The sequence below is a fragment of the Oncorhynchus gorbuscha genome, linkage group LG09 (assembly GCF_021184085.1).
Source record: "Oncorhynchus gorbuscha isolate QuinsamMale2020 ecotype Even-year linkage group LG09, OgorEven_v1.0, whole genome shotgun sequence".
In the NCBI taxonomy this organism is placed as follows: domain Eukaryota; kingdom Metazoa; phylum Chordata; class Actinopteri; order Salmoniformes; family Salmonidae; genus Oncorhynchus; species Oncorhynchus gorbuscha.
Genome location: NC_060181.1, coordinates 47,382,395 through 47,407,784, shown reverse-complemented (window position 1 = coordinate 47,407,784; position 25,390 = coordinate 47,382,395). Strand labels below are relative to the sequence as shown.

The following is a 25,390-nucleotide window of genomic DNA, read 5'->3' as shown; positions in this document are numbered from 1 at the left end:
GTCATTGTATTTTGTTTTGTGTGATCTGTTGAATGTGCAATGCATATCAAAATAGACGCTTTTGTAGGAGAGAGTGTAAACCTGTTGGTAAAGCTAGAGGTTTGTAGATTGTGCATGGGTGTGGAAGGTGGTTTCTCTGTTATCCCCGCTGTTCTTTAGAATGACACCATAACAACAACCTTATTTTCCCTTCCAAGTGGTAGCGTACAGTACCAGTCAAAAGTTACATATTCAAGGGTTTTTCTGTATTTTTACTATTTTCTACATTGTAGAATAACAGTGAAGACATCAAAACTATGAAATAACACAAATGGAATCATGTAGTAAGTAAAAAAGTGTTAAACAAATCAAAATATATTTTAGATTCTTCAAAGTAGCCACCATTTGCCTTGACAGCTTTGTACACTGTTGGCATTCTCTAAACCAGCTTCACCTGGGATCCTTTTCCAACAGTGTTGAAGGAGTTGCCACATATGCTGAGCACTTTCTCATCCCAAACCATCTCAATTGGGTTGAGAGGCCAAGTCATCTGATGCTGTACTCCATTACTCTCCTTCTTGGTCAAATTGCCCTTACACAGCCTGGAAGTGTGCTGGGTCATTGTCCTGTTGAAAACAAATGATAGTCCCACTAAGCGCAAACCAGATGGGATGGGGTATCGCTGCAGAATGCTGTGGTAACCATGCTGGTAAAGTGTGCCTTGATTTCTAAGTAAATCACTGACAGTGTCTCCAGCAAAGCACCCCCATACCATCACATCTCCTCCTACATGCTTCACAGTGGGAACCACACATACAGTGGGGAGAACAAGTATTTGATAAACTACCGATTTTGCAGGTTTTCCTACTTACAAAGCATGTAGAGGTCTGTAATTTGTATCATAGGTACACTTCAACTGTGAGAGACGGAATCTAAAAGAAAAATCCAGAAAATCACATTGTATGATTTTTAAGTAATGAATTTGCATTTTATTGCATGACATAAGTATTTGATATATCAGAAAAGCAGAACTTAATATTTGGTACAGAAACCTGTTTGCAATTACAGAGATCATACGTTTCCTGTAGTTCTTGACCAGGTTTGCACACACTCCAGCAGGGATTTTGGCCCACTCCTCCATACAGACCTTCTCCAGATCCTTCAGGTTTCGGGTCTGTCACTGGGCAATACGGACTTTCAGCTCCCTCCAAAGATTGTCTATTGGGTTCAGGTCTGGAGACTGGCTAGGCCACTCCAGGGCCTTGAGATGCTTCTTACGGAGCCACTCCTTAGTTGCCCGGCTGTGTGTTTTGGGTCGTTGTCATGCTGGAAGACCCAGCCACGACCCATCTTCAATGCTCTTACTGAGGGAAGGAGGTTGTTGGCCAAGATCTCGCGATACATGGCCCCATCCATCCTCCCCTCAATGCGATGCAGTCGTCCTTTCCCCTTTGCAGAAAAGCATCCCCAAAGCATGATGTTTCCACCTCCATGCTTCACGGTTGGGATGGTGTTCTTGGGGTTGTACTCATCCTTCTTCTTCCTCCAAACATGGCAAGTGGAGTTTAGACCAAAAAGCTCTATTTTTGTCTCATCAGACCACATGACCATCTCCCCTTCCTCCAGATGGTCATTGGCAAACTTCGGACGGGCCTGGACATGCGCTGGCTTGAGCAAGGGGACCTTGCGTGCGCTGCAGGATTGTGTGTTACTAATGGTTTTCTTTGAGACTGTGGTCCCAGATCTCTTCAGGTCATTGACCAGGTCCTGCCGTGTAGTTCTGGGCTGATCCTTCACCTTCCTCATGATCATTGATGTCCCACAAGATGAGATCATGCATGGTGCCCCAGACCGAGGGTGATTGACCACTATCTTGAACTTCTTCCATTTTCTAATAATTGCGCCAACAGTTGTTACCTTCTCACCAAGCTGCTTGCCTATTGTCCTGTAGCCCATCCCAGCCTTGTGCAGGTCTACAATTTTATCCCTGATGTACTTACACAGCTCTCTGGTCTTGACCATTGTGGAGAGGTTGGAGTCTGTTTGATTGAGTGTGTGGACAGGTGTCTTTTATACAGGTAACGAGTTCAAACAGGTGCAGTTAATACAGATAATGAGTGGAGAACAGGTGGGCTTCTTAAAGAAAAACGAACAGGTCTGTGAGAGCCGGAATTCTTACTGGTTGGTAGATGATCAAATACTTATGTCATGCAATAAAATGCTAATTAATTACTTAAAAATGTGATTTTCTGGATTCCATCTCCAACAGTTGAAGTGTACCTATGATAAAAATGACAGACGTCTACATGCTTTGTAAAAGTAGGAAAACCTGCAAAATCGGCAGTGTATCAAATACTTGTTCTCCCCACTCTATGGAGATCATCCGTTCACATACTCTGCATCTCACAAAGGCACGGCGGTTGGAACCAAAAATCTCAAATTTGGACTCATCAGACCAAAGGCCAGATTTCCACCGGTCTAATGTCCATTGCTCGTGTTTCTTGGCCCAAATTATTATTGGTGTCCTTTAGTAGTCTTTTCTTTGCAGCAATCCGACCATGAAGGCCTGATTCGCGGGTAGCCTAGTGGTTAGAGCGTTGGACTAGTAACTGGAAGGTTGCGAGTTCAAACCCCCGAGCTGACAAGGTACAAATCTGTCATTCTGCCCCTGAACAGGCAGTTAACCCACTGTTCCCAGGCCGTCATTGAAAATAAGAATGTGTTCTTAACTGACTTGCCTGGTTAAATAAAGGTACAATTTTTTTTTAATCACGTAGTCTCCTCTGAACAGTTGATGTTGAAATGTGTCTCTTACTTGAACTCTGTGAAGCATTTATTTGGGTTGCAATCTGAGATGCAGTTAACTCTAATGAATATATCCTCTTCAGCAGAGGTAATTCTGAGTCTTCCTTCCCTGTGGCGGTCCTCATGAGAGCCAGTTTCATCATAGCGCTTAATAGTTTTTGCGAATGACTTGAAGAAACTTTCGAAAATCTTAAAATTTTCTAGAGTGACTGACCTTCATGTCTTAAAGTAATGATGGACTGTCATTTCTCTTTGCTTATTTGAGCTGTTCTTGCTATAATATGTACTTGGTATTTTACCAAATACGGCGATCTTCTGTATACCACCTCTACCTTGTCACAACACAACTGATTAGTTCGAGCGGACTAAGGAGAAAATAAAAATAATTAATTTTACCAAGGCACACGTGTTTGTTGAAATGCATTCCAGGTAACCACCTCATGAATCTGGTTGAGAGAATGCCAAGACTGAATGCATATCTCTTATCCATAGTTTTGATGTCTTTACTATTATTATACCATGCAGAAAATACTGTAAGTACTCTGTGTACTATAGTTGTATAGTAGTACCTTTCCTAAGTACTAGTACCTTTCCTAATGTTGTGCTTTCACGCCCACACACTATCTCTTACACATACATTCTCACACACACACACACACATACAAAAAAAACTTATCTTTGCCATTGACACACGTCTACGACGTTCAGACTGGGACAGAGACCTACCTTCCCTGCCGTTTAAAAGCCATAAGACCATCAATCTGACCAGTATGGATCATCATCCAACAGTTATAGGTTTCCCCGACACAACCACCGTTAACACAACCACCAGCTTGGATTTCACCTCTCGGCGATCCATGGAAACCACCAAGAAGGTCACTACCCAACCAATCATTGTGAGTTTTACAGGAAGACCTCGTGGTGTTGATAATGTTCAAATGTTTCTTGTTAGCTTATTGCTATGTTACTCACAAATACCCAAATAAACTTGATATATCACAAATCTGCAAACATGTTATGACAAGGTTGGTAAGAACATTGACATAGGACATCGTTGTGAAAAAATGTGTGATTTTTGTTTGTTGCATGGTCACATTGAATCTATATGAATACAGTGTACTGATAAACCCCCAGACAGTTCTCAACAGGCTTTTAATTCATCTTGTTGCAGGGTGTAGCATCCAATGGAGTGAATGGAGGCTTCCGTGACGAGACAGTGACCGTGAGAAACAAAGGTAAAGAACATAGAGCAGATCTACTAACCAGAGAGGTTATGACTAGCCTTTATTAACAGGAACAAGTTTGAGAAAGCAAGGACAACGTTCTCTCTTTGGGACTGTATGTGTTTCTGGTGGTGAATGCCCATTGTTCAATTATGTATAATGATGTATATTTACACATTTTGTTTGCACCACATGACTTGATCAGAGTGTGCAGCTGAAAATCGTATGCTGTAAAAACACTTGGTCTGTTATTATTGATTAAAACAAAACTGCTATTCATTAACTACAATTACCGAACTTGTTTTTACGTGAATTCCTTGACACGGTTAGCTTTTAACACCTACTATAGGACCGCTATTTATTTTTGCAGACGTTTCCTGACACCGGCCATATTCAACGGGTGTTGAGTGTTCGTAAATTCAACAGTTGTTCTGCGCTCCCTGGTACACTCAGACAAAAGTGCTCTGAAATCAGAGTAGATCGCTACAAACTCACCCAAAATGGGTACTTGCATAGTGAAGTCTTTTGTTAAGACATATAGCTAGCTACGCCTTACTGCCCTTCATGAATCTGCAGATTGCCAACCAACCAGCCAGCTAATGTTCGCTACTTAGCTAGGTAAACAAACAACTACCCTGCATGAATCTCCAGGTAAATAACCACCAAGTTTGTGGTAGCTAGCTAACATTAGGCTATAGCTAGCCAAGCAAATGGTTCTTTCTGTCATTAGAAGGGTGTAATATCTGAAAATGTATCTAGCTAGACTAAACATCATTCACTCATCATTCATGGTTGGATGCATTTCCTGTCGGATGCCAGGGTTGCCCTTAGTTTGAAGATATAATCTGGAGACAGGTGTTTTCTCCCTCTCCTTAGCTATCATACTCTAATTCCACTGATTTAAAAACTCAGTCCTCCAGAAAGTGGAGAGCAACACTCATGCAGTTTTAATATACAATTTTTAGAAAATTACAAAGCCGCGTTAGACAGGATTACCTAGACACACTGACCAGCTCAAATAGACAATCCAAACTCATCTCTCGGCAGGTCAAGCCCACTCATTATCTCAGCCAATCATGGCTAGCCGGAAGGTCGCTGACTTTTTCTTTGGCTTAACCAACTAGGCTCGTAAATTTAACTATTTTATTCATGTTTACAGATGGTATACAAGTTTGTTATTAAGGCACATGAAAGTTCACATGTTTGTGAAGGCATTTCTGCCCATAACCACATTTTGATTTTCTTTAAAGTTTACATTCAAGTGGCTCTCCTGTGAAGTAGTGACCCGCAACATACGCCTAGTTTCCTGATGGCAGCTTACCACCATGCTATAGACTACCATGTGCTAAAAGTCAGTATCTGGATAACATGTGAAATTCTTGATAATGTATGTGACATCAACAGAGAGGTATATTTTCCAAAAGTTGCAAACATGTTATGCCAAGGTTGGTAAGGACATTGACATAGCACATCATTGTGAAAAAAAAAATAGATTTTGGTTTGTTGCATGGTCACATTGAATCTATATTAATACAATGTACGGATAACATTTTCTGAGTGATTAAAATATTGACTGGCTTTCATCAAGCAGCCCACTCAAGAAATAGCTTCAAACTGTAACCAGTGCGTGCCTGCAACCTGGTTCAGGTTATCAGTCAACCTACCAGGGTAGTTACAAACAGCACAGGAATGAAATCATCAAGATGTATTGATCACATATTTACTACTTTTGTAGTGAATCCTATGTTGTTGATGTAAAGAATATGTGTTGGTCTGTGGTGTGTAATGAGGAGCAAACAGACACTGCACTTGACACAGTTATGAAATTGCTTAATCCAGTTACTAATAAGCATGCACCCATTAAGAAAATGACTGTAAAAACAAACTATTAAATCCCCATAGATTGATGAGGATTTGAAAAAAGGAATGGCAAAAGGAATGGCAAATAGGTCTGGCTGCAGAATGAATTGGCAAACGTATTGCAAATTGAGAAATCATGTGACTAAACTGAATAAAAAGAAGAAGAAACTACACTATGAAACAAAGATAAATGACATAAAGAATGATAGTATAAAGCTTTGGAGCACCTTAATTGACATTTTGGGGAAAAAAAGGCAAACTCATCTCCATCATTCATATAGTTTTTTATTTATTTACCTAGGCAAGTCAGTTAAGAACAAAAAGCTCTAGACTTTTGGGGGCCCTATGGGAGACCACCAAGAGGGCAATTTTTTTTTAGTGGCCCCCTTTTGACGGTGGGGAGAAAAATGTATGTTTTTTTCCCTGCAAGTCTACACATTTCGCAATCGGGTGTAGATTTTTTGGTGGCGGGATTTTATAAAAAAAATGTCATGCAATTCCAATAAATTTTCAAGGGACTGAAATATATTTTTTTCAGTTTTAAAGCGGATTTCTTGCAATTCTACACATTTTGCAATTTATATGATATCTGAGTGAGAGTGACTAACAAAACAATGCCCTGCATGCCCGGTTGGTATTCTGCAATGATTCACACAAGTTTAGATAACTGGCTGGACTAACTTATCGATCAAAAAATTGTTAAATGACATGGATAATTGAGTGACTGTCAATGACTGACAAAACAAGAGGAAAACTGCTGATGCACAACCACATTTTGAACTTACACCTTGTGTATTGTACTATTCTAACTCTCAAGAGTAAGTTCAGACCTCAACTGAGTTCCCCCCCAAGAAATTTGCTTTTGCCCGGAGCTGGTCCTGCATATGATTGATTTTATTTTCAGTGTGATGACATAATCCTAATGTAGTTGTTATGTGTCCAATAGTGGAGAATGGAGATCTTGATTGAAGTTCCCCATGCCATGATAGCAGGGCCGTGCACAGAGCTTTCATAATTCATATCTCGAAAATTATAACATACCATATGCCTCTGTTGCAGTGACTCCGTGAGACATAATTGACATTGGGAAAAGAGTGTGGGCAAGCAGCTGACCATTGATGTAGTAGATGATTGATGTAAATCTGCTTGTTAGCCACCTTAATTTATTTTACTGATTGTGATTTACCTCTGTGTCTTACTGCCTCTCTCTGCTGCACATATCAGCTAACCAGACTGAATGTTGATCATGCTGTAAGCTAAATCAAGTGTTAATCAAATGTTATGCTGCTGTGACAATCCAAACTTGTTGATTATTGATATTTAAACTAGCTAGCTACACACACTCAACCAGTGACCGCATCTCTCAAGGCATACATGTTTGGATAACAGGTGCACGGATTCTCCGTACAGGACGGACTGGGCAAAAGGCGCAACCAGGCGCACGCAAGCTCCATACAGGGCGGATCAACAGGTGCAAGCAACAGAAAGGATGGTGGCTAGTGAACTTAAAGGCTTGTCTTGCAGGCAGTAGGTTCCAAACAACAGTGACAAAATATGTATACAAAAAAAATACTACCACCCAAAAGGGCAATTTGGAGACTGGAAGGGCAAAGGGGCATGTGCTCTGCACAGGTAGAACCATATCTGTGCACGTGCCTGCATGATTGAAGCTATTACTTCAAAGTTTCTCTCTGACCCTGTTCTGATTTTTCCATCTCTCATGTAGAACCCATATCCATGAAAAATTTTAAACGGAGGTCAGAGTTTTTTGAACAAGGTAAAACACCCCTGATCGAGTCCTGGTGTTGGTGAAGGGTTATTATCAATGGTCTGTGTAACTATCAAGAGTCTGGGTGCTCTAGGCTTCCATCTCTTTCTATCTATCCCAGTGGTTCTCCTAAGGACCTTCCTAGTGTACAGGTTTTGTTTCATCTATGACTTATTAACCTAATCATGATTATGGAAAAATTGAGACAAACAGTTGAATACTCAGGAGTTCCCTAGGGATCCATGTTGGGCCCTCTGCTTAAAATCTACTGCTTTTTTCCATCTGATCTGGTACTGAGTGAGTGTAACTCCACTGGTCTCCCCCTCCCTCCCACACCCGGGCTTCTCACAGGGCCCAGTTTCAGTGCGCTGGTCTACCTCTGTAATAACCAGGGTTGAGTGTGTGGTGATTCTCCCAGAGACACTGAGCTCGATGAGTCTAGACCAGTATTTCCCAACCCTCTCTTGTGGGACCAGCAATCTATCTACATTTCTGTTGCAGCTCTGAGTTGACAACTAATCACAAAGGCCTTGATTAGTTGAATCAGGTGGCTAGTTCAGGGTTAAAACCAAATTGAGAACCGTCTGAGGATCCCTCAGTAGAGGGTTGGGATACACTTGACTAGAAAGTTGTGTTTTCACCAACACTTTGAAGCACCAAAGGGGAGACAGCATGTCAGAATGCCATACCAACATACCAATCTACTGGACTCCATAGAAGTGGTTGCAAAATTCTCACTTCTTGCTCATGTGTTTTGATCAATGATCAATTCTAGTCTGTTCCAGAGCCATATAGGATAGCGATATACACTATATTTTATATACAAAAGTATGTGGACACCCCTTCACATTAGTGGATTTGGCTATTTCAGCCACACCCGTTGCGATCAGGTCTATAAAATCGAACACACAGTCATGTAATCTCCATAGACAAACATTGGCAGTAGAATGGCTTTACTGAAGAGCTCAGTGACTTTCAATGTGGCACGGGCATATTATGCCACCTTTCCAACAAGTCAGTTTCTGCCGCGCTAGAGCTTCCCCAGTCAACTGTAAGTGTGGTTATTGAGAAGTGGAAACGTCTAGGATTAACAACGACTCGGCTTCGAAATGGTAGGCCACACAAGCTCACAGAACTGGACCGGGGAGTGCTGAAGTGTGTAGATCGTAAAGATCGTTTGTCTTAGGTTGCAACAATAACTACTGAGTTCCAAACTGCCTCTGGAAGCAAGATCAGCACAAGAACTGTTCGTTGGGTACTTCATGACATGGGTTTCCATGGCCAAGCAGCCACACACAAGCCTAAGATCACCATGCGCAATACCAAGCTTCAGCTGGAGTGGTGTAAAGCTTGCCACCATTAGACTCTGGAGCAGTGGAAATGTGTTCTCTGGAGTGATAAATCATGCTTTACCATCTGGCAGTCCGACGGACTCATCTGGGTTTGGCAGATGCCAGAAGAGCACAACCTGCCCGAATGCATAGTGCCAACTGTAAAGTTTGGTGGAGGAGGAATAATGGTCTGGGGCTGTTTTTCATGGCTCGGGCCCCTTAGTTCCAGTTAAGGTAAATCATAGCGCTAGAGCATACAATGACATTCTAGACAATTCTGTGCTTCCAACTTTGCGGCAATAGTTTGGGAAAGGCCCTTTCTTGTTTCAGCATGACAATGCCCCCGTGCACAAAGCGAGGTCCACACAGAAATGGTCGATGTGGAAGAACTTGACTGGCCTGCACAGAGCCATCACCGCCTTGGGGTGGCAGGTAGCCTAGTGGTTAAAGCGTTAGGTCAGTAACCAAAAGGTTGCTGGATTGAATCATTGTTACTGTCAAGGTAAAAATCTGTCGTTCTGCCCCTGAACAAGGCAGTTAACCCACTGTTCCTAGGCTGTCATTGTAAATAAGAATTTGTTCTTTAACTGACTTGCCTAGTTAAATAAAGGTTAAAAAAATACAATTAAAATAAATAAAAACCCATCGAACACCTTTAGGATGAATTGGAACGCTGACTGCGAGCCAGGCCTAATCACCCAACATCAGTGCACGACCTCACTAATGCTCTTCTGACTGAATGGAAGCAAGTACCTGCAGCAGCGTTCCACCATTTATTGGAAAGACTTCCCAGAAGAGTGAAGGCTGTTTTAGCTGCAGGGGGGACTAACTCCATATTAATGCCCAAGATTTTGGAATGAGATGTTTTACGAGCAGGTGTCCACATAATTTTGGTCATGTAGTGCATATCTATGGCTCTGGGCTATTCACTAAGCCATAAGCCTAGAAAGTAATGCCATCACAAGGCTAACTCGGGTGTCATATGCTGTCAGGTGAACGGTACAGTATGTTGGTATGATGTCCAGGTGTCACACATTGGCTCCCCTCCTTTTCAACCTTGCATGCTTTGCTGTGCTGTGCTTTTGCTCTTGTGCTATTACTAATAGCCAATGCGTTTGCATGCATCAACATGCATTTTGGTGACTGTTGACTTTGTTTGACTCTTTGCATCTTGTGCATGTTTGTTGTTATATCCATTAAAAAACAAAAATGATGAGATATTAATAAGTTGAATCTAGTTAGTGTGATGTACTTTGGTAACACACCAACAGTATTTTGGGACCTACTATTCAGCAGTCAGGGACTGTTATTCTGCCAAAATCATAGACTCTTTGTAACAATATTGGACTGTAGGTCTGTATAAGGACTGTATAAGACTGTAGGTGAATTTTAAATGCATCTTGTTTGCTTCAGGCTTGATTTAAAATCTCAAATTAGAGCTGAGGGTTTGGTTAAAGTTTAAACAGCATTTAAAAGTTTTAGAAGTTGAAACAGTCAAATCTGAACACACACTCAACCTCAGATAGGAGTTGAGATTTGAACAAGCCTGTCAGCTTTTGGTCTGTATGGTAGCTTGTGTAGCCTCCAGGTGTGTGATATTTAAATACATGTATTATATCTATACTAGGTGTCAGTCTGTGTGTCTGCTTTAGCAAACTTTTAACTTTCTTAACAAACATGACAATGATGTAGTATTTTAGAATACAGGAACAATGCTTCTCGCGGCAGCATATACTAAATGCTGTATATCACACTGAGATGTGACTGTTAACATTAGATCGATTTATTTGATGCTTGTTATTCTTTTTCAAGGAGGATCAGAGTCAGCAAAATCAGATGTAAGCAATTCTATTTCATATTTACAAAATGTTTACAAGCAAGTGGTTGTTTTTTTTTCTCTCAAGTACATGTTTATGTTCTTAAGTTTTTACAATGCATTGACCCATCAATGTGAGTGACATTTACATTTACATTTAAGTCATTTAGCAGACGCTCTTATCCAGAGCGACTTACAAATTGGTGCATTCACCTTATGACATCTTTACTGTGTGGGATAGTAATGGGTTATTTAACTACCACACCAGGGTCAGAGCTCTCTTAAACTCCTTGATTGAAAATGCTAGTCCCAACCTTTGTGACATTGTTCATACAATAACTCAATCTTTGAAATTGGATGGCGAACTGAAGCATCTGTGGCTCACTTTGAAAAGGTTGACTGGAGGAATAATATAACTAACAGCTCATGTTTGAACTTTTCATCTTTGTCATAGACACTTAAATGCTGTACATGGTTAGCATGTTAATACATAAACAATGAAACATTTAAATGAAAAACAAGTGATATGCATGACAATATGTATAAGGGTTGGCGAGACTCAAATAGCTTTGTTGATTAAGTGTGATTAAGATACTATAATAATTACTTATATTCAAACATTAGATGAAGAAAAAACAATAAAGTCATTTGTGTATTTGCAGGATAAATGTGTTCACCTATAAAGGAATATTGACAATGTCTCTTCTCTACTCTCCTCTTCCTCTCCTCCATTAGATGCCCGTTGCCTCCATCGCTCCCTCCTCTAACCGCTTGTCCTGTGACCCGGAGGAGGAGCGCAGGAGGCAGGAGAAATGGCAGAAGGAGCAGGAGAGACTCCTACAGGTAACAGTGTGTGGGGTGGGGAGTTGATTGTTGTGTGTGTTTTTGATTGTTTGTTTTGTTTGTTTGAAGGGTGTGTGTGTGTGTGTGTGTGTGTGTGTGTGTGTGTGTGTGTGTGTGTGTGTGTGTGTGTGTGTGTGTGTGTGTGTGTGTGTGTGTGTGTGTGTGTGTGTGTGTGTGTGTGTGTGTGTGTGTGTGTGTGTGTGTGTGTGTGTGTGTGTGTGTGTGTGTGTGTGTGTGTGTGTGTGTGTGTGTGTTACTCCCGAGGTCTATTTATGGAGGTAGAGAGATAAAAATGTGTCAAGCCTGACCCCTGCAGAGCAGCTGTAGACTAGAGGCCAAGGCTCGTTATTCCTCGCAGGTCAAACAGCCTAATTTCTTAATGAGACATAATATATGCCATTTAGCAGATGCTTTTATCCAAAGCGACTTACAGTCATGTGTGCATACATTCTACGTATGGGTGGTCCCGGGGATCGAACCCACTACCCTGGCGTTACAAGCGCCATGCTCTACCAACTGAGCTACAGAAGGACATAAAAGCTTGGCAGACAATCTAACAAGGTTCACCTACTCTGGGGAATGAAGCTGGAATGTAGAGCTGAGCGGTTGAAGGCGAAACTTTGGGATTGTTTTCGTTCTCGGGAGTTAGGTCGACTTCATCTAATCCTTGTCTTCCAATTGCCCTTTACTTAGGTTTTGGTAGACTAAAATGTGGAAATTATTTTTTTGTCAGGATATTCAGGGCTGTCAATTGTTGAATGAGTTGAAGCACTTTTCTTGTCTTTACCATGAAACCAGAACTTTCTATTTCTATTGTTTAACAAGAGAGACTATTTTCCTCTTACATCAAATTGTGATTAAAAGTGGTTGTCAGTAGGGGGCCGGCGACCAAAGTGCTTGATAAACTCTGAATGTGTGTTTATGTGTGTGTGTGTGTGTGTGTGTGTGTGTGTGTGTGTGTGTGTGTGTGTGTGTGTGTGTGTGTGTGTGTGTGTGTGTGTGTGTGTGTGTGTGTGTGTGTGTGTGTGTGTGTGTGTGTGTGTGTGTGTGTGTGTGTGTGTGTGTGTGTGTGTGTGTGTGTGTGTGTGTGTGTGTGTGTGTGTGTGCATACAGTACAGTAACCTGTCTCTGTCTGTGTGCGTGTTTGTGATCAGGAGAAATACCGTCGTGACCAGGAAAAACTGGAGGAGGAGTGGCGTCGGGCCCAGCAGGAGGCTGTGACAGAAGGGGGAAGACACCACCAAGAGGTGAGGAACCATATCACTTTAGCAATGTAATTTTCTGGTTGTATAACTCAGGACTTTGGCTTGAACCCTTTACTGTCTGTTCCCCAGGAGCCGAGGGGCCTGGAGATGGACAGCAGGAGTATCAGCCCCCTCTCCCCCCTCCGCCAGCCTACCATGCCCTGGGAGGACAAGGAAGCCCAAGAGGAGGAAAGGGGGAGGAGGGTAGAAGAGGAAGCACAGAGAAGACAGGAGGAGGAAGAGAGGAGGAGAGTGGAGGAGGAGAGGCAAAAGTGGGAGGAGGGGAGGAGGACGGAGGAGAAGGAGCAAGAGCTGCTGCCTCTTCAGGAGGAGAGGCAGAGGGAGAAGCAGGAGGATGAGGAGAGGAGACAGGGGCAAAAGGAGGAGCTGAGATGGCAGAGGAGAAAGGAGGAGGAGAGGGAGGAGAGGAGGTGCCAGGAGGCTGCTGAACAACAACACAGGGAGAAAGAGAAAATGCAGGAGCAGCAGCAGCAATGGTTAATAATAATATTTATTTTCTTTAAAGGTTCAGTTCACCCAAATTACAAAATTACATATTGGTTTCCTTACCCTGTAAGCAGTCTATGGACAAGGTATAACAGAAATCCATGCTTTGTTTAAGTTTCTCTGGCACTGTTTCCAAATGCTAACATTTTAATATTTGTGGCATTAATCTAATGCAAGTCGTTGTACCTATGTTAGCATTTTTCGCACATCATGTCCAAAGTATCCTAAAGTCTCTCAAATTGATTATGTAGCCGAAGAAAGTCACTTATAGATGATGCTTCAGTATACATTACCGGAATTTTGTATCCCCCCCCCCCCCAGTTTTTCAGTGATGCTTTTTACAATGATAAAGATTTGCAATAATGTTGTTTTTCCTCCATAATTCTCCCTTCCCATCCTTCCCAGTTCCCTCCCCTAATTTTGAAAAAGTACGTATCATTTGTGTGCAGTCTAAAAATATATATTTTTTCTGGCAGTGGGAGGAGGATAAATTGGCAAATGTAGAGTTCAAGCTGAACAGAAGTTGAATGAGTTAAATAGTGGGCCTTTCCGAAAACCCGTACTTGAGTATTCATAGTTGGGTTGATGGAAAGATAAAGAGTGGTTGGGGGATGGCAAGGGCAAATAGAGGTTAAAGAATTAAATTGATGGATAATAAAAATAGCAAGCACACTAATAAAAAAGAAGAATGACGCATAACAGTAGTGGTCTTGCTGAAGAAAGCACACTAATAAAAAGGAAGAATGATGCATAACAGTAGTGGTCTTGCTGAAGTAAGCACACTAATAAAAAAGAAGAATGATGCATAACAGTAGTGGTCTTGCTGAAGTAAGCACACCAATAAAAAAGAAGAATGACGCATAACAGTAGGGGTCTTGCTGAAGCAAGCACACTAATAAAAAAGAAGAATGACGCATAACAGTAGTGGTCTTGCTGAAGAAAGCACACTAATAAAAAGGAAGAATGATGCATAACAGTAGTGGTCTTGCTGAAGTAAGCACACTAATAAAAAAGAAGAATGATGCATAACAGTAGTGGTCTTGCTGAAGTAAGCACACCAATAAAAAAGAAGAATGACGCATAACAGTAGGGGTCTTGCTGAAGCAAGCACACTAATAAAAAAGAAGAATGACGCATAACAGTAGTGGTCTTGCTGAAGCAAGCTATCTTCTGTAGCGCTTTTGTCATTACAGACATAATGTTAAAGGCTTTAAGATTTGTGTGTGCTAAATCTTAAAATGCTTACTGTAAACACCAACTCACTGCAGTATATTAAACATTACCATTAAGTTAATTAATAATTAATTGTTGCCTGTCTACTTTACATTGTATTGTAACCTCTAAACCCCACTAATGGTCTGCCTGTGTTTTGTCTTCTCTGTATGTGTTTTGTCCTGTCTGTCCTTATCCGTTCGTCTGTTTCTTCTGTCTGTCCGTCCGTCCGTCCGTCCGTCCGTTCCTTATTCTCTGTCTGTCTGTCTGTCTGTCTGTCTGTCTGTCTGTCTGTCTGTCTGTCTGTCTGTCTGTCTGTCTGTCTGTCTGTCTGTCTGTCTGTCTGTCTGTCTGTCTGTCTGTCTGTCTGTCTGTCTGTCTGTCTGTCTGTCTGTCTGTCTGTCTGTCTGTTCCTTATTCTCTGTCTGTCTGTCTGTCTGTCTGTCTGTCTGTCTGTCTGTCTGTCTGTCTGTCTGTCTGTCTGTCTGTCTGTCTGTCTGTCTGTCTGTCTGTCTGTCTGTCTGTCTGTCTGTCTGTCTGTCTGTCTGTCTGTCTGTCTGTCTGTCTGTCTGTCTGTCTGTCTGTCTGTCTGTCTGTGTCTGTGTCTGTGTCTGTGTCTGTGGTCAAATGGTCAAATGTAGTGGTCAAATGTAGTACACTTTGTAGGGAATAGGGTACCATTTGGTACCACGTAGACTAGTAAATCAATAATGTGTTTTACAGTGTACATTGATTTGAGAGATAATGAATTTTCTTGATTATCAGCCCCTAAATGTATTTTGTTGTGATTGGCAGGGCAAAGTCGAAATCTACTCCAGAGCTGGACGATGTGGAGAAAACTAAAGGTCAGTGGGGATTTACTAATGTCCCCATGTATTCATCAATAGTAGTTCATCCTTATTGATCTTCAGTGGAAGTTGAACCATTACTTAGCTGCTCAAATTAACAAGGGAAGGTGTGTGTGTGTGTGTGTGTGTGTGTGTGTGTGTGTGTGTGTGTGTGTGTGTGTGTGTGTGTGTGTGTGTGTGTGTGTGTGTGTGTGTGTGTGTGTGTGTGTGTGTGTGTGTGTGTGTGTGTGTGTGTGTGTGTGTGTGTGTGTGTGTGTGTGTGTGTGAGAGGGAGAGTTCTATCTTTGACATCTGTTGGGAGAAATGACTGATTTACAGTTCATGAGGGTTGTCTAATCACACATATGAAGTTTTGGAAAGATCTGACATTTTTAACCCTTCATACACCCGTGTAAGTAACTGTATGTCAGTGAGTGTGAATACTGTACACACTGTGCCCAGGCTGGTACGGCAGCTCGGGGGGCATGGCCCAGAGGTTACTGGAGGAGGAGTTGAGACGTAAAGCAGACAAAAAGGCCCAGAGTCTCCGGGCTGCATCAGAACTAGAGTTGGAGAGGAGAAACATCCTAAACGCCATGAGATACAGAGAGCCAGAAAGAGGTGTGGTTCACAACCTCGACTGCTCCTGACCACTCCTGTCTAATCAATGCAGGACCCAGTCAACCAACCAGCTCAGCCGATCAATCGCATTTAGCATGAATGAATATACAAACAGACACTTCCAGATTTTATAATATGTCTTGATCATGTCCTATTGGTCACTGAAGCTGAATACAGAAAATGAATCTGTCCTCTCCAGTGGCTCTGTCACAATGATGAATCACTGGTCTTATTGGTGTTTCCTGGATGAATCACTGGTCTACAGTCTATTTCTGGACTTCCATCCATTCTGATTGGCTCCCATGTCTATCCCCTGACACCCTCTCATCTCCCATTGACTCATCTTTATTTTCTGATTCCCTCTTCTCTCTCATTGGCCCACAGTGACTAGCAGCTATGGGATAGGCGAAGGATTGGGGAGGAAGGGCCAGCAGAGCGTACCCCAGGCGGAGCTGGAGAGGCAGCAGATCCTACAGGAAATGAAGAAGAAGACCAACCTGGCCACAGACAACAGCTGGATCCGCCAACGCTCCACCAGCACCACCAACCGCAAGGACCCCACTGCCAGCCCCATCAGGAGGTACTTTTCCTGGGGCTTGACTGGGGCTCCGCTGGAATGGGGGAAGTGGATCAGTACAGTACAATGTGTGTGTTGAATGATGGATAGGGGTTAAGCCAGCCTCAATGGCCCTATTACAAGGTACTCTACCTGGGACTCACATGGGCGTCAATATTAGGACAGCTCCACATAACTCTGACACGCCTTCCATGGATTTGTGACTATTCTGTTCCAACATGGACAGCACACTAAACTGCCTAGATTGGGTCACCAGGGGTTTAATGCTGTATAATGCTAGCTTGAATGAGTGTGTGTAACATGTTAACACATAATTTACAACAACTATTTTAGTAGAAGTAACTGTTTTTAGTGACTAACATTTTGGACTCTAGCCTGGATGCCAGTCTCTTTTCTGTTGCAGTTATCAAAAGAGTTGGCTAAATCAGACACATAATGGCCTGTGGTATCCAGGCTATTTGGGTGCTTACGCTAACCCGCTAACATCCACTAACATCCGGTAATCTGTTAAACTTTTCAGAGGCGAGTCTCTGGACAACCTGGACACCGCGCCCCGTTCTTCCTGGCGCTCGTCATGGACACCGGGAAGCACCTCGTCCATCCCCAACTACAGCCGGCCTCATTTTGCCCTTTCTGGCCTCAAAACTACATCCTCCTATAGTGGTGTTGCCTACGGTGGTGGTGGCTATGGCAGCGGGGTCGGAAGTTGTCCTGGCTTAGCCACCCTGCCCTCCTCCCTCTCCATGAGCTCCCTCAGAGAGGCCAGGGGGTGTAACCTATCTTCCTGGTCCCTGCGCTCACCCTCGCCATCCCCCACCCCTTCTCTTGGCCCCGAACCCGAGTCACGCCCATCCTCACATCAACGCAGCAGGTAAAACATCCAACGTCCAATCACGTGGCACACTGCTGCTTGCCAAAGAACTGAGTCGGTAGATTTGCTCCCAAACCCTGATACAATGTCAGATATCGGAGCTAAAAGTCAGATTCTCTATCTGGGGTTAAGGGTAACACCAAAAGCCCTTGCTCAAAGTAACAAATGCTGACATGCATCAAAATGTCGGTGCTTAGGCGTTTGTGTTCACCACAAACGTGAACCACAGTTTCTTTTTTATTTATTTATATTACAGCATATTGAATGACTGTCATTCATATTCCATTCACCCAGCTCAATGTAACATTGATAAGTTTAGGCAACTACATGACACTCATATTATCCCTATACCCATCATGAGGTTGCTGCAACCTAGCCTACGAAAGAAATTGTATCACGTGGGTGCACATGTCGAGAGACAAATTGGAGTAAACAAGGTGACAGTGACACATTCAATACCGCCTTGCACACTCTTGCCTACATCTAGTTGATCTAGTTTGTAATCATTAGTCCAAACAGTTGCAAAACATTCCAAGAGTTTCTATTGGACAAATTCAGGTAGGTCTATCCCCATTTCATTTGCTTCCAATTAAGAAACTTTTTTTAACAGAATTGACGGAATGAATACACCCCTGATCACCACACACACAGTTCACTTTCATAGCAGCCACATACAAACAGCACTATCACTTTTCTCGTTGTATAATTCCTTCTCTCATCAACGTTCACCTTTTCCCTTTGCTTGTGGACAGTGCACAACACAACAGCTGTCTTGACCTCTCCAAGCTAAACCTTCATACCATAACCGCTAACCACTACACACAACCTACATCATTGTCAACCATATTAGCTAACGTCATACATAGCTTCTAGAACTAACTAACATTAGTAAATCCACTACAATCACACAGTTCAGGGTACAGCAAGCAATTTAGAATTTACACAGGCGGCCCACAGTGGTAATAAATTAATAAAACCAAAAGCTTATCTCGACTTGGAAGAGTTCCAATGTTGGATAGCCAGCTAGCTAACATAAATACTATTCCTCTCTATTCAAGTAGGCTAAGTAACTCAAAATTGAGCTCAGGTGGATCATGTTTCCATTGATCATTTTTTAGATGTTTCTACAACTTCATTGGAGTCTACCTGTGGTAAATTGAGCAATCGGGGGAGAAGGGCCTTGGTCAGGGAGGTGACCATCCAATACACATATAACATGAACAATTATGAAAGTATTTTTGTTTGTGTGTATTCTCAGTTATCCAGTGTGGTTGATGGTGCGTGGGAGGACATGTATATTCTCGGTTCTCCAGTCTGTGTGTCTGTGTTCTCCACTCAAGTTATGGTTCTACATTCTGTATTCTCAGGTCAGTGAGTGGCAAGAAAGTCTGTACGTTCTGTGACACGGTGCTGGGCAAGGGAGCCGCCATGATCATAGAGTCCCTGGGACTCTGCTATCATTTGACCTGTTTCAAGGTGAGAGTTCAATTTCAAGACCGGACCTACCTGACCTGGAGATTGAGGTCATGATTGGTCCATAGCAAAGACTAAACCTACCTGATCCTCTCAGTACTAACCTTATCCACGGAATGAGACTGTACTAATATGGACAACTTGATCCTAATTAATGTTATACTAACCTAACCAACATGAATGGATCACAATCTGGTCTGATCCTTTATAAACGTACACACAAAACCAAGGAAACAGAAGTCCAAAGTCCCACTGGGTTGTAAGATGGATAGTTGATGACTTTTCCAATGTGGCCAATCATTACCATTTAATTAAGGTTTCCAGTGTAACATGACTGGAGTAATGTTTCCATTCGCTTTTTATTTAATTGAATAATACAGCTCTTCCAAATTCCCGAAGATCTATGACTTGCTGCAGAAATGGCAAACAGTTTGGGACATTGTTTTCATGGTTTTATGAGCATTTCAGGAAATCTGACTGCATTTGTGCCAAACCTCACTAATCAATCCTTCACCTCACTATTACCTATCACCAACACTTGCTGCTGACATCATGACGAGCTCCCAAAAGTCACTACATGTATACTTGGGCTTGAACTGTCAGTTTTTTATAATCTCATTGGTCTCTCTGTCTGTCAGTCAAGTGTCAGGTGTCTCTCATGGACTCTGTCTATCTGGTTGTGGCTCCATGGGTATATGTCTAGCACTCTCCCCGTGGCTCCTCTGTCTGTGAAACTCGTCTTTCGTCCAGGGGGAAACTTTCCCCTCCTCTCCCCACCCGGGAGTGAGCGATCTGGGATAGCCCTCATTGACCATTTCCCTCTCTCCCTATCCTCCAGTGTATCGACTGTAAGTCTGACCTAGGAGGATCGGAGGCCGGAGCTGAGGTCAGAATACGTAACCGACAGCTCTACTGTAACTCCTGCTACATGCGATTCAAAAGTGAGTATGACTTTAGCTGGGTATCAGCTGAAAAGTGAGCCAACTAGAATCAAAGCTTAATAATAATAATTTGGTGGGTGCTTACATGTACATGTGTAAATTGGAAATATGTTTTTGCATATCCCAACTCCGCTTGAGAGTGGGGTCACCATTGTTCAGCACCCCTGGAGCAATTAGGGTTAAGTGCCTTGCACAAGGGCACATAATTTCAAAATGTTAAGCTAAGGGATTTTAACTAGGGACCTTTCAGTTACTGGCCCAATGCTCTAACCACGAGGCTACCTGTCACCATTTATAAAAACTCCATAATCATACCTGACCGGTATCGCCAATAGTAACAGGGCTCCTGTTATTATTGTCTGTGTTGTGTCATGTCAGTTATATTGTGTTGAGTCGTGCCGTGTCATTTAGTGATATGCTGTGTTGTTGTGTTATCGAATAGTATCGTGTTATAACCTCTATCTTCTTTCCCCTCTAGCTGGACAGCCAACGTCCATGTGACAACGCTGTACAAGAGTAGATAAAGGACTACTTGACAACAACCCATGAACACTGCAACCAGCTGTTTTCTTCAGATGTATTAATGTGGTTTTGTGATTTGACCAAAAGCCCTGATTCTTCAATTAACAACTATCTTATTCTTTATTTCTACTGTACGCTTGGGAGGGTGAGATTGACCAAAAAAAGAGAAAATGTTGATATCAACGTATTATTTTTATCAGTTGCTTGTATAAAGTAGTAGGGATGTGCATGCGCCTGTGAGTTTTAGACTTTTAGCTGAAAATAGCAACCCTTAACGAAACAATACTGGAAATTGATTTTGGTCTTGTCCATGAGATTATTGATCCTGATTACTTCATACTTCAGAGATGTAAGAGTTTTCATGTTAGGCTAGGGGATGTCTGCGATTTATTCTCCTTTTCGCCTACAAATCTTTTGGTTACAAGTTTGTTGTTGACTAAGGTTTGTTGTTGACTCTTTATTTTTATCGATGTGCCTTTTTGGTTTGTTATGAGGGAGATTATTTAAATAAAATGTATTGAAAATATATTTAATTATGGCTGCATCCCTTGTTCTCAATTTCCGCCTGAAGACATACCCTAATCTAACTGCCTGTAGCTCAGCCCTAGAGGCAATGATATGCATATTCTTGGTATCATTTGAATGGAAACATTCTGAGGTTTGTGGAAATGTCAATTGAATGTAGGATAATATAACACAGTAGATCTGGTGGAAGAAAAGAGAAAGAAAGAGCATATGTTTTCTATAGTTTTTTATTGTTGTAGCATCATTTTTCACATGTATTAGAATAGCCACACCGTCAGATAGGATGCTGGAGATAATTTTGATGGATAACACAAGAGGGCAACTGTAGGTGTGCAAAGTTTCAGACTGATAACTTCGGGAATGGGTGAGCTACATGACATTTAGCATGAAGTCACCCAGGTGTCCCACACATGTTGCCCAAATGTACCCAAGTGGCCGAATTGGTGAAATGACCTATAACTATATACAACAGTGCAAATAACTATATACAACATATCAAAAAGCAATTCTAACACACACACACAAAAAATGTTTTAAAAAATATTAGAAAATACATATTTTTTTAAAACAGTACACCTTTTGGAAGTCCTCTACACAATATTTTGCTGCCTGTGTCATGTCCCATAGCAGTCTCTTTCTGGTGTAAAGCATAGGCAAACTGAACAATGGTGCAGTTCATGCGACACAGAACACAACGACGCCTCCATGCTGTGCCCTTTCGTCCCTGAGGCACAGTCATGCCTGCAGTAATGAACTGTGGCATATGAACACCACTGGGGGTAGAGGTAGAGGGGGCAGCTTGGTACCGGGGGCTCCCAGTCGGAGTCGCTATCACTGTGAAAGAAAACATTTAAAAAATATTTGTATTGTATGAGCCTTTTATCATCACATAAAATAAACAGATATGTATTGTATAGAGCAGAGGGAACAGTCACTAAGGTGAAGTGCTGTTCCATTCAACTCTGGCCATCGTTGTGGGCCTGCCCTCCCCTGAACAGCACCCAATGGCTATTTCATATGGAAATGGAGAGGAATAGCAGGCGCAGTGTCCATGTGTGTGTTTGCTGTTCTACTCCATTCCCCATTTGAATAAAAAAAATGAAAATATAATCTGAAAATACTTATATCTAACATGGAATATCACATATATACACACATACATATTTACACACACACCCAAACAAACCAACACACACACACACAACCAAAACTTCATTGCAAATTGCAAAATATATATATATATTTATTTAAAAAATATATATATATTTATATATATTTATATTTCATAAAACGGCATTATAGCGGTTACCCGTCCAGAAGTACGTCCTGTCCTTGCAGAAACAGCTCCTAAGTTTCTGTTTGAATCATAACACTCAAAGATTCCTCAAACTAAAAATCTGTCTCACTTTCACTTTTTCACTTTCACTTTAGACTTTGACTTCGCTTTTCCTGATTTTTTTGCCATGATATCTTCAATGAAATCATTGAAAATACAACTTTCCCAAATACTGCTGCGCGTAACAAGCATCACAGCAACTCCTCTGATAGTCAAGGCGAGAATGGAGTTCCTTACGCGTGCATTTACAAACAAGGAATGGTGGTCCAACCCAAAACCATTACATACTGGCATTTACCTCAGCTCATTAGCTATCTACCCAGCTAGATTTCAAGAAGATCAGTGGTCATTGGGCAGAAATACAGTCAATCAATGAAGCTTCGCTAAAATTATTGGTGCGCAAGGAAGTAATTGCTCGTTGTCTTCAAATCAGTCCACTTTGGTCAATACTCCCCACAAAAAAAACAATGACTTTTAGCTGTGTTGCAAACATCCAGAGGAATGCACTGAAACCAACCATGACTAGATAAACGATTGTTTACGGTGTGTAATTACATCGAATGCTCCGTAAAAAATTGATAGAGATGGAATTCACGGCACAAACAGTTTACAAAATGTTTCGATTTAGGCTATAAAAATGGATTTTATCAAAGAAAACGGCACTTCATTTGACCCTCAGGAAGAGAAATAAGAGCAAGATATCAGAATGTATGTAAGTCATAATTTTACCTTCAGATGTGAATGTGTAAAAACTGTCATGGCGGAAAATGTTTCTGTTGTTGATTGCTCTTCTCAAACAAAAGCATGGTATTTGTTCTCTGTAATAGCTATTTTAAATCGGAAAACATAGTTTGATTACCAAGATTCTAATGTTTTGAAGGATGTAAGACAGATTTTCAAGAATGTTTAATGTTACGACGTTGTATTTTTAGTTGTCACTCTGAAATTTCCCCTGATGTTAATCCCTGTACAGGGATTACAGCCATAAGAGGCTTGGGGGCAGTAATTTCACGTCTGGATGAGAAGCGTGCCCAAAGTAAACTGCCTGCTACTCAGGCCCAGAAGCTATGATATGCAAATAGATTTTGATAGATTTGAATAGAAAACACTCTAAAGTTTTAAAAACTGTTAAAATAATGTCTGTGAGTATAACAGAACTGATATGGCAGGCGAAAACTGGAGGAAAATCCATCCAGGAAGTGGGTATTTTCAATTGAATGCCTATAGAGTATCTAATGGGTTAGGACCCAGATTGCAGTTCATATGGCTTCCACCAGAAGACATTGTTTCAGGCTTGTTTTCTGAAAAAAGAAGAAGGAGACCTTTCTCTCAGTGGACTGTAGAATCATGCAGTGCTGGTTTTGCGCATGACCGAGTGTGCCCCTTCATTGTTTTTCCTTTCTATTGAATATGCTATTGTCTGGTTGAAATATTATCGATTATTTAGACAATTGACAACCTGAGGATTCATTTTAAACATCGTTTGACATGTTTCGACAACCTTTACCGGTACTATGAGGAAGTATTTGTCTGCATGTTTTGAGCCAGTGGATTTGAGCAAAATTTGAGCCAGCCTTTGAGCCAGTGGATTACTGAACAAAACGTGCCAACAAAACTGGGTTTTGGGATAAAAAGTGGGACTTTATGGAACAAAACAAAAGTTTATTGTGTAGCTGGGACTCTTGTGACTGCAACCATATGAAGATCATCAAAGGTACGTGATTAATTTTATCGTTATTTCTGACTTTTGTAATTCCTTTACAAAAGCCGATGGCGGCGGGCCGTGCACCGGGGCCAGATCTTCCGGAAAGTCATCGAACTAAGTCTCTCTGACATTTTGGTCATTTTTCCGCTGTCCCGGTAAATTCCACCAGATGGCGAATGGAATCTTATGTCAAATGTACAGGACATCACCAATCACAACAGACTTCGAAGACGAAACTCGGTGAGCATAGGTTTTTAACTAATAGGCTGTTAGCCCAGAAACAAGATGGCGTCGAGGCCCAATGGTTTTTGAGTTAAGGCCAAAATTCTGGGATTTAAGGTCAAAAATAAAAATAGAGCGCTAATTTGAATAGAGCGCTACATGAATGTACGGTGTCAGGAAAACAAAAAAACAGCCATTTATCTATCGTAATTTAACAGAAATCGTACAATGTACAATTGGTGTTGTTCAAATAAATAAAAAAATTCCCCAAAAAAGTTAAGGTGGGTTTCGGAGCTCTGCGAGATTTCTGTGAATTTCTGTGATTATCTGAAATCACACACACACATTCAACCCGCTTCCTGTGTCATTCAGAAGTACCTTAACCTCTTGCTTCTACCTGGCATGCAGGCGTCCCATCTAGAGCTCTGGAAATGCAAATGTGCTACGCTAAATGCTAATAGTATTAGTTAAAACTCAAACGTTCATTAAAATACACATGCAGGGTGTTGAATTAAAGCTACACTCGTTGTGAATCCAGGCAACGAGTCAGATTTTTAAAATGCTTTTCGGCGAAAGCATGAAAAGCTATTATCTGATAGCATGTAACATCACAAAAGACCCGCAGGGGACGTAAACAAAATAATTAGCATATTCGGCGCTACACAAACCGCACAATAAAATATAAAACATTCATTACCTTTGACCATCTTCTTTATTGGCACTCCTAGATGTCCCATAATCACTATTGGGTCTTTTTTTCGATTAAATCGGTCCATATATAGCCTAGATATCGTTCTATGTAGACTGTGTGATAAATTTAAAAAATAGCGTTTCATAACGTAACGTCATTTTTTTAAATTCAAAAAGTTGACGATAAACTTTCACATAACACTTCGAAATACTTTTGTAATGCAACTTTAGCTATTAGTAAACGTTAATAAGCGATCAAATTAATCACGAGACGTAGTGTTTTCTATAGGGATCCATCTTGAAATACTGTCCGTCTCTCAACCAAAATATCCGGTCGGAGACCGGAAGAAATGTGCTGTCTCTTGTTCGTTTGACCAAGAAACAAATCCTAGGCAAATGACAAGACTGTTGACATCGTGTGGAAGCTGTAGGTACTGCAACCTCAGCCATATTTAATGTCTTTCGCCCATAACAATGGGTTGAAGCGGCGGA

The 25,390-nt window shown here is 41.5% G+C and overlaps 1 protein-coding gene across 11 annotated transcripts in view; it reads left to right on the top strand.

Moving 5' to 3' along the window:
* Positions 1–20,953, top strand: part of LOC124043720 (LIM domain only protein 7-like) — a 135,180-nt gene extending 114,227 nt beyond the window's left edge. For 8 of the 11 annotated variants that reach the window (XM_046362618.1, XM_046362611.1, XM_046362614.1 and 5 more), the window contains 14 exons: positions 3,493–3,680; positions 3,956–4,019; positions 7,594–7,644; positions 10,779–10,804; positions 11,518–11,625; positions 12,780–12,872; positions 12,960–13,366; positions 15,384–15,433; positions 15,878–16,036; positions 16,421–16,616; positions 17,134–17,484; positions 18,852–18,960; positions 19,796–19,898; positions 20,377–20,953. In XM_046362618.1, the coding sequence (XP_046218574.1) occupies positions 3,493–3,680; positions 3,956–4,019; positions 7,594–7,644; positions 10,779–10,804; positions 11,518–11,625; positions 12,780–12,872; positions 12,960–13,366; positions 15,384–15,433; positions 15,878–16,036; positions 16,421–16,616; positions 17,134–17,484; positions 18,852–18,960; positions 19,796–19,898; positions 20,377–20,399 (1,928 nt within the window). In that variant the 3' untranslated portion in view covers positions 20,400–20,953. The remainder of the gene's footprint in view (positions 1–3,492; positions 3,681–3,955; positions 4,020–7,593; positions 7,645–10,778; positions 10,805–11,517; positions 11,626–12,779; positions 12,873–12,959; positions 13,367–15,383; positions 15,434–15,877; positions 16,037–16,420; positions 16,617–17,133; positions 17,485–18,851; positions 18,961–19,795; positions 19,899–20,376) is intronic. The other 3 variants (XM_046362616.1, XM_046362617.1, XM_046362615.1) reach the window with 3 other exon arrangements.
* The last annotated feature ends 4,437 nt before the right edge of the window (positions 20,954–25,390 follow it).